Raw genomic sequence first — 9,586 nt, 5'->3', positions numbered from 1 at the left:
GATTGTTTTGCCATCTAAAATGTGGTGACCACGTCCAATTTTCCCCAATTCCATTATAGATCTGGTAAGATGTCTGGAAGATGATCCCACGTGTGGCGGCAAAAAGCTGGCCGCACTCCATTAGCATTTTAGAGAAATGTTGTGTTCGGAACATTTGCTACATTTTGTATTAGTTAATAGGGTTGAATTGACCATCGTTTTCACCTGTAGTGATGAAAAAAATAATTGAAGGAGCAGGTCAGAATTTTGTTTTTTTCTTGAATGAAATTCTAACCATGAATGTGGTTTTCATTTGGGAAATTTCACTCAATCCAAATTGAATTTTAAAAGCAAATGCAATTTTGGAGTGCATTCGAAAAACATCAATGAAGTCTCTGTTGCCATCATCGAGTGTACTGATTGGATTCCACATATGATCCCATGCAGAGAGCAGATCCATAGTAAAACCTTTACAAACTCTACTGCTGAATCCGACCTCCAGAATAATCTGCGTTGTTCTTCTTAGTCTGTCTTGAACAACAACTTGAACAGTCACATTCCAGTTACTTGGCCTCACCTAAAAGTCTCCATGTTTTTTCTTCGATCTGCTAGAATGTGGCTTCAAAAACCAGTCTGATCTGTAAGGTAAGATGACATGTATCCCTATATAACAGAAGTAGTAGTACATTAGGCAGGACGGGTCATCCTGATATGTAATAATAGATATTTGTAGGTTATACAAACCTTGATTCTCTCTTTGTATTCTGCTTAGTCCTAACAGACCTAATCTCTTAAGCCCGTTAAGTAGCGATGGACTGAACACCCCCCTGTGCGATTTGCGGTCAAACATTCGAATGTAATGCAAACTTCAAACTTAAAGCAAGTCTAAGGGATTCGAAGAGCACCCATCTTGAAGGCTTATATGCAAATTATTAGTTATAAAAGGGGAATGGGGACTCGGGTTCTGCATTGAGGGACATGAATCAGTGAAATTATTTTTCAAAAAGTACAGTTTTTAACCACTTGCCAACCAGGCTATAGCCGAATGACGGCTACAGCTTGGTTACCCAGTTCTGGGATGGTGTCATATGACGTCCTGACAAGAACACGCCCTCCCGCACGCCCCAGGGGGTGCGCACCCGGCAATCTCTGTGACCGCTGTGTCCTACAGACACAGCTGATCACGTGATATGGTAAAAGGCCAATCACAGCGGCCTGTATGAGGATACCACATGTGTGAGACTTTTTGGGAGCCTAGCCACATACAGGAGCCTGAAATCCAATGACCACTTTGAAAGCCTGAAGGTGCGTAACTTCCTCATTTCACTTCCTCACTACCTATCACAGTTTCGGAAGCCCTGAAATGCTAGGATAGCACCAAACCCCCCCCAAATGAACCCTTTTCGAAAAGTAGACACCCCAAGGAAATTAAAAAGAGGCATGGTGAGTATTTTGCAGATCTGATTTTTTTCTTACAAGGTTTTGAAATATAAAAAAAAAAAAGAAAAAATGTGTTTTTTCTTTCTTTGTGGCAGCAAACGAGATCTGCAAAATACTCACCATGCTTCTTATCAAATTCCTTGGGGTGTCTGCTTTCCAACTGCAACTCATTTGTTTTAGTAATGCCCATGTTGAGTGTTAGGCCAAAAAAAAATTTAAATTCGGAAACCGTAATGGGTTTTCATGTGAATGGTCTGGCAAAGTTTGAATTTGAGTTAGCGGCGATAAATTGTTGTGCATCTAAATTGCTTTGATCCACAATCAGTGCATACATATCTTCCATGAAAAACAGCTCCAAAAAAGGGGAGTAGTTAAATTTGCCATTTCCACCTGAATTCCAGGTTGGGCAGTGAATGCGGGAAGTGAATGCAGACTTTTTGGGCTGCCAATCGGGATTTGCAAGTACATCCGGAAGCATACTAGGGGCTCTACGGGCCTGTGTGCAAATTCTTGGTGGTTGCAGGACAATACTTGCGCTCACCACCGCACCAACTTGTACTGCACTTATGGGACTTGCCACGTCACCAAGTCATACTGCAGTGCTGGTATGTGAAAGACCAGGATGTACTAGGCCACTGGTGCTCGTGAGTTCATCAAAAGGTAGCGTGGCACTAGTACTAGCACTCTGCTGCATATGAGAGTCATCAAAATTTACCGGTAAGTGCTAGCAGAGATCAGGCCTGATTCTGCAAACACTGCCTTTTTGTGTGCAATGTATCAAGTAATAGTGACCTACTGACACTGCACTTGCTGGGGGAGAAGGGGAGGGGTAAGCGTAGGGGCTAAACGCAGGTGCTGACAGGTGTCGGGGCTGATCCCCCTAATGCTACGTTTTTGGGGACACTATACTAATGTGAGGGGATTGGGGGGGAGATTGGAGGGGGGGGAGATTGTGCAAGGAAAGGGGATTGGGATGGATTTGTGTTGGGAGGGGGAATTGGGGTGAATTTATGTTAGGAGGGGAGACTGGGGAGAGAATTGTGCTTGAGAGGGGGAATTGGGGGGGGGGGCAGTTGTACTAGGAGAGGGGATTGGGGTGGACTAGTGTAAGGAGGGGGAATTGGGGGGAGGTTGGGCATAGAGGGGGGATTTGGGTGGGGAGGAAGGATTTGTGCTGGACAGGGATTTAGGGGATTTGTGTTAGGAGGTGGGATTGGGGGGATTTAAGCTAGGAGAGGGGATTTGGGGGAGGGGATGCGTGCTAGGAGGGGTGAAGTAGAACTACAGGTGAAGTTTCATAATTTTTTTTTGGGGGGGGGGGGATGCACAACAGTCTAGCCCCGCCCTAATCTCAGCACATACTTGAATGCAGTAAGATACCGCTTTGTGAATTCTCCCCCGCATGCTTACATGAATGCACTGCACGCCGCCGTCATACCCCGCGTGTTGCTGTACGAAGTGTGAACAAGGCCTTGGAGGACTCTCACATGGCTTTTATTATTTGTTGATAAATTCTTTTTCATCCATTTACCAACATTCACATGATCTCTATTACCAGCGCAGATCATCAGAAAGGCGATGATTGTGTCCCGTGTCTCGTGTACTCGACAATCTGATTGCTGCTATCCCCAATGGAGAGACCCAACCAACAGGAATTACCTGGTAAGCATCAATAAGTTGTTCTATTTTATTTATATCATCTTTACATTAACCACTTCCCGTCCGGCCCATGTACATAAACAGCCAGGCGGGAGCAGTGCGGGAGCGGGTGGCCGTTTATAAACTGCCTCCGCATTCTCTGCCTGCCCGGAGCACGCGAAACCGCGATCCGGTACCCGCTGTATGGGACCTCTGTGTGAGGTCCTAATCATGTGATCACTGATTGGTCTACCAGTGATCACATGAATAGTAGTAAGCAAGTAAGCAAGATGTCGCTTCCTGACATCATTGCTTACTACTATTGAAAACTGTGAATGATCACAGAGATCAACAGCCTTGTACCATGTGACAAGCAGTGACCAATCACAGCTCACACAGTATTTCTCAATGGCTGCAGGAATGCAGCCAGAGAGAAGGAGAAATGATTGCTTTTACAGCCTTTATGGGTATAAAAGCAATCAGTGTAAAAAAAGAAAAAAAAAAACTTCATCACCCCCCACAAGTAGTACAGTGTCACCATGGTGACATTGTACTGCTAGGGTGATGGTATGTAAAAAAAAAAACATAAATAATAATATAAATTTTGGCCAAGATTTATGAAGAAATATTATTTATTTGCAAAATTTTATAAGAAAAACACTTTTTTTTCAAAATGTTTGGACTTTTTCATTTATAGAGCAAAAAAAAAAAATCCCAGTGGTGAATAAATACCACCAAAATAAAGTTTTATCTGTCGCAAAAAAATGCTAAAAAATGTATATGGGTACAGTGTTGCATGACCGCGCAATTGTCATTCAAAGTGTGATAGTACTGAAAGCTGAAAATTGGCCTGGACAGGAAGGGGGTGAAAGTGTCCGGACATGAAGTGGTTAAAAAGCAACTAAATAACCTAGTAAATAATTGACTAGAAAATTAATATTCAAATATACTTGAATATTGAAGCTTTTTTTGGGGGGGGGGAGGGGTACAGCACCAAACACATCAGTTATATGTAATGATGTGTACTCTTATTACCTGCAGGCTGCTGCGTCTTGTAAAAGAAATGTAGCGTCTACCTCATAGCCACCGGATATCGCCCAAATCTGATCAATCTGGATTATTAACCACTTAGCAACCACCCGCCCGCAATGTAATGAGGATGGGCGAGCGCTGTAGGTGAAGCGATGTACCCGTACACCCCTGCTCACGTCCGGGTTGGGTGGTGCCCTCTGTGATTGTACACAGCAGGAGCCTGTCAGCATTGATTCACAGCCAGGACCTGGTGATCGGTGTGCGATCGCAGCCCAGAGCTCTGTGCTGGTCAACAACACAGAGCTCTGTACAGGGGCAGCGATCTGTCTGTTTATCTCTGTAAAGCAGGGGTGAGTAACTGAGAGATCACTAAGTAAAAGCAGCACACTTTACACACATTACCCATAGTTAGGCACACATTTAACCCCTTGAGTACCCCGAGATGTTAACCCCTTTCCAGCCGGTGTATAGTACAGTGGCAGTTTATAGTATTATCAGGGCTCAAAATTTCAAGTCCTGAAAACTAGCCAGGACTTAAGAGTTACTCACCACTAGGTGCCCCACCCAACCCCTATCCTGCCCCGCCCTTAATTCCGCCCCTAAACATGCAATTATCTCATGAAATGGCACTGTTAAATGTTTTATATGGAAGAAAGGAAATGGCAAGAAGGAAGGGAGGGAGGGGTCAAAAAGAAGGGAGAGGTGTAAAGGAAGGGAGAGGTGAAAAGGTGGGTGGGAAGGAAGGGAGAGGTGGAAGTATGGGAGTGATGGAAGGAATAGAGGGAGGGGTGCAAGGAAGGGAGGTAGGGGTGCAAAGGAAGAGAGGGGTGGAAGGGAGGGGTGGAAGGAAGGTAGGGGTGGGAAGGGAGAGAGGTGTGGAAAGGATGGGTGGGAGGGAGGAGTGGAAGGAAGGACGAGAGCGGTGGAAGGAAGACAGGGAAGGGGTGGGAAGGAAGGTTGGGAAGAAGGGAGATGTGAAGGAAGGGAGGGGTGGAAGGAGAGGTGGAAGGAAGGGAGAGATGGGTGGGTGGAAGGAAGACAGGGAGGAGTGGAAGGAAAGAAGGGAGGGATGGGTGGTAGGGAGGCAGGGAGGGGTGGGTGGAAAGAAGGGAGTAGTGGGTGGAAGGAGAGGTGGAATGAAGGAAGGAGAGGTGGAAGGAAGGGAGGGGTGGGTGGAAGGAAGGAAGGGAGGGGTGGGTGGAAGGAAGGGATGTCAGACTCACATGACTCAGTCAGAAGCATCAGACCTGTCGGCTGCTCTGTTTTCCATCTCCAGCCCACACATCCTCAAACTGCACAGACTGGATTGTGGGCGGGAACAAGGGGAGGCAGAGCAGATCCAGCCTCTCTCCCTTCTTCTCCTATTGGTGCAGAGGATGGGGGGAGGGGCTGGGCACTGGGACGCACACATCTAGCGGGAGGAGGGCCCAGAAAGAAATGTAACGATCGGGGATGGTCGGTGCAGCGGTGGTGGCAGTGACAACCAGCAATCTCCTGTATGGCTTTCAATGAAGCAGCTGAAAGCCGCATCTCCTCCTCTTCGTTCCAGCCTTCCAGCGGCTTCATTGAAAGTCATACAAGAGATTGCTACTTGTCCTCCCGCTGGTGACCACTCTAGTGATATAAAGATCTATATAGAGAAATCAGGACCTCCTTCCTCCTGCTGGTGACCCCCCTAGTGATGGATTCTAGAACTCCTATTGCCTGGTTCACACTGTTTGCTCATTTGAAATAATTTCATCATCTGAAATAAGTACCCTCAAATTATTTCCCTCTGTAGTGCTGGCCAACAATGGACTCCTAGCGTTGTACTATCTAAAGCAGGGGTCTCCAAACTTTTCAAAGGGCCAGTTTATGGTCCTTCAGACTTTAAAAGGGCTGGAGTGTGGCCAGTGGGGGTGGAAAATGTTCCGGGCACAGCATCAGTGAGAGTAAACATGGCCTCAGGGATGGTCAGTAGGAGGAAGAGTAGTGCCCCATCATTGCTATTAATGGGAGGAATAATACTGAATAAGGGTTATCGGTGGAAGAAATAGTGCCCCATCGATGGTGTCAGTGGAATACTGCTTCATATCATTGGGAGGAACAGAGCCCCAAGGGCCGGATAAAGGCTAGCAAAGGACCACATCTGGCCTTAGAGCTGCAGTTTGGAGACCGCTGCTCTAAAGGAATCCTTTTTCCCTACATGCATTATTTTACTGTTCTCTGCAGATTTAGTAAATCACCCCCATAGACTTTCTCAGTGATAGTTAGGATTCTGAGTTCAAGCCACAATCCTGTATTTACGTTTTCTGTGTTTCTGCAGAGGACATCAGGAGCTTTCTTCAGCAGCTGTCTGAGTATGACGATCCATCGCTGAGGAGGATTTACGAGTATTACAGAGATGATCTGATCTACATCCTGGAGAACATGAACACTGAGGCCCTCCTGAAAGAGCTAAAATCTCAGAAAGTCTTAAGCACAGATGTAAGAGAAAAATATTTTGAAATGAAACACAATATTTGTCTACATCAGTGAATAAGATATCATGATTGTAATTGTTGATAAAGTTATGTGCAAATCTTGACTTTTGTGAAAGTCAAGGTTAACCCGACGCCCTACCTCCTGAGCTTACTAGGTTAACCAGTTCTAGACCGAACTGTTTCACCCACTTCCTGCTCAGGCCAATTCCTGCACCTTCAGACCTCAGAGAAGCACCACTTCCTGCACCTTCCCAACTCAGGTCACCCCAATTCCTGTACCTTCCCACCTCAGGTCACCCCAATTCCTGTACCTTCCCACCTCAGGTCACCCCAATTCCTGCACCTTCCCACCTCAGGTCACCCCAATTCCTGCACCTTCCCACCTCAGGTCACCCCAATTCCTGCAACTTCACACCTCACGTCAACCCAGTTCCTGCACCTTCACACCTCATAGAAGCACCAATTCTTGCACCTTCACACCTCAGATCGCCCCAATTCCTGCACCTTCCCTCCTCAGGTCACCCCAATTCCTGCATCTTCCCACCTCAGGTCACCCAAATTCCTGCACCTTCACTCCTCAGGTCACCCAAATTCCTGCACCTTCACACTTCACGTCAACCCAGTTCCTGCACCTTCACACCTCAGATCACCCCAATTCCTGCACCTTCACAGCTATATTCACCCCACAAATCCCCCCTCCCATTCCAAATCCCCCAACATTCTCCTTCCCATCACAAATCCTCCCCCCTAAATTCCACCCTCCCATCCCAAATCCCCCTAAATTATCCTTATCACAAATCCCGCCCCCCCCCCCAAATTCCACCCTCCCATTCCAAATCCCTCTAAATTATCCTTCCAGTTACAAATCCCCCCAAATGCCACCCTCCCATCCTAAATCCCCCCAAAGTCTCCTTACCATCATAAATCCTCCTCCCCCACCTCTCCCACCTCCCCTTGCCCCACCAAAAATTCTCTCTTCTCCTTAATCCCCCTTTGGATTTGGAAATGAGTGGTGGCCCTACTTAAAGGACAAGGCTCTCTATGGCCTTAATGAAAAGTAAGTTATATTTGTCTGGTATGCAGATATTTTGAAAGATGGAGGAACACAGCATTTGTGGTGAATATTAATGCGTGTCCAACACAAGCACGGTTATCACTGGTGATATGTACAACTATAAAGGAAGACACATGTTCTGGGGCTTTTATTGAATAATTCACATGGACATTTGAGATGGACTCGCATTAATATAATATATACATTGGAGTAAATATCGAATAGTGGTTGCATTAAACTTAATTTGTAATATGAAAAGATTGGTTCTTCCCAATCCCAATGGCCAGAGAAGCTTCCCTTTATTGTTTTGGAGCGGAATATGGGAGGGAGGGGCTTAGGGACAAGCGTCAACACTACCCAGAAATTATGAAGTTTTGCTGGTCAGTCCGGGATTCAGCCATGAAGGAAGGTGCGGCAGGCTGCTACAGCATGGCTCCCAAATTTTTGAAATCGGAACAAAGGATACCTATTAGCAAAGATATGTAGGCGTAGCACACACCCTCTGCCACGCCCCCTTAAAGGAGAATTATACCAAAAAAAAAGATTAAATAAACCCACAAGTGCTTTTTTTTTTTTTTTTACCACTACTATTCCTTTATACTGGTTTTTGAAATTTACAAATGCAGCAATTTAGGAAGGTTTAGCACTGGGAAACACTTTTTGAAAGATAAATATAGGGATCAGACCAAAATGAGGGACAAATGAGGAGGAACGAGGGACCAAATCAGGGATAGTCCCTCGAAATCAGGGACAATCCCTCGAAATCAGGGATTTTTGGGAGCTATGCTACAGGTAGGTGTTTGTATTTTAGACCTGCAGCATCTACTACCCTCTACCTCTCTCCCACACCTAAGCGTTCTCCGCAGCGCTTTGCATTTTACAAAAATGCACTACAGTCCATTTAACATGATTTTCTATGGGACACGTTCAAATCTTTGCGTTTTCACCCGGTACGTTTCTTGGAAAGGGTCAGGGACTTTTTTGGATGCAAAAGTTGCATTTTTGGTTCTATAGACTGCAGTGGAAATGCTGCAGAAACACATGTAGTGTGTATTTCCTGCGTTTTTGTGCCTTTTTTTATGCGTTTTACATTTTAAATCTGCCTAGCAACAAGAAGAATGTTAAAAAAAAAAAAAGCGCAACATGAAAAACGCGGCAAAAACGGCACAAAAACTCAGCAAAAATGCAATGCAGAAATGGCTCAAATGCAACCTGCATAAGTGTGAACCAAGACTTATTGAAACTATTAACCACTTGACCTCCTGAGGATTTACCCCCCTTAATGACCACGCCTCTTTTTGCTACTCGGCGCTGCACTAATTCAACTGATAATTGCGCGGTCATGCAATGCTGCACCTGAACAAAATTTACGTCCTTTTTTTCACACAAATAGAGCTCTCTTTCGGTGTAATTTGATCACCTGTGCGCTTTTTATTTTTCACGCTATAAACAAAAAAAGGCCAAACATTTTGAAGAAAAACAATATTTTTTACTTTCAGCTATAAAAAATATATAGTAAACTCAAAGTTGGTTATAAATTTAGGCCAAAATGTATTCTGCTCCATGTTTTTGGTAAAAAAAATCCCAATAAGTGTATATTGATTGCTTTGTGTGACAGTTATAGCGTCTACAAACTATGGTATAGATACTGCAATTTACGCCATTTTTCTGCTATACAGCGCTGTGCTAGTTTCACGGACAATTGCGCGGTCATGCAATACGGTACATAAATGAAATTTACATCCTTTTTTTCCCCACAAATTGAGCTTTCTTTCGGTGGTATTTGATCGCCTGTGCGGTTTTTATTTTTTGCGCTATAAAAAAAAAGGCTGACAATTTTGAGGAAAAAAAAACAATATTTTGGACTTTTTGCTATAAAACATGTCCAGTAAAAAAAAAAAGCAAAAATCAAATTTAGTCATAAATTTCTGCCAAAATGCATTCTGCGACATGTCTTTGCTAAAAAAAACCCCAATACCTG

General features: G+C 44.7%; 1 protein-coding gene across 1 annotated transcript in view; it reads left to right on the top strand.

The window, feature by feature from the left end:
* The first annotated feature begins 2,742 nt into the window (after positions 1-2,742).
* LOC149456339 (NACHT, LRR and PYD domains-containing protein 12-like) overlaps positions 2,743-9,586 on the top strand; it is a 127,745-nt gene continuing 120,901 nt past the window's right edge. The window contains 2 exon segments of the mRNA XM_089685133.1: positions 2,743-3,081; positions 6,395-6,555. Coding sequence (XP_089541259.1) covers positions 3,051-3,081; positions 6,395-6,555 — 192 coding nt within the window. The 5' untranslated portion in view covers positions 2,743-3,050.

This window comes from Staurois parvus, unplaced genomic scaffold (assembly GCF_062004578.1).
Source record: "Staurois parvus isolate SC_StPar_1 unplaced genomic scaffold, SC_StPar_1.0 ptg000363l, whole genome shotgun sequence".
NCBI classification, from domain to species: Eukaryota; Metazoa; Chordata; class Amphibia; order Anura; family Ranidae; genus Staurois; species Staurois parvus.
This window is presented reverse-complemented; position numbering and strand designations above follow the sequence as displayed.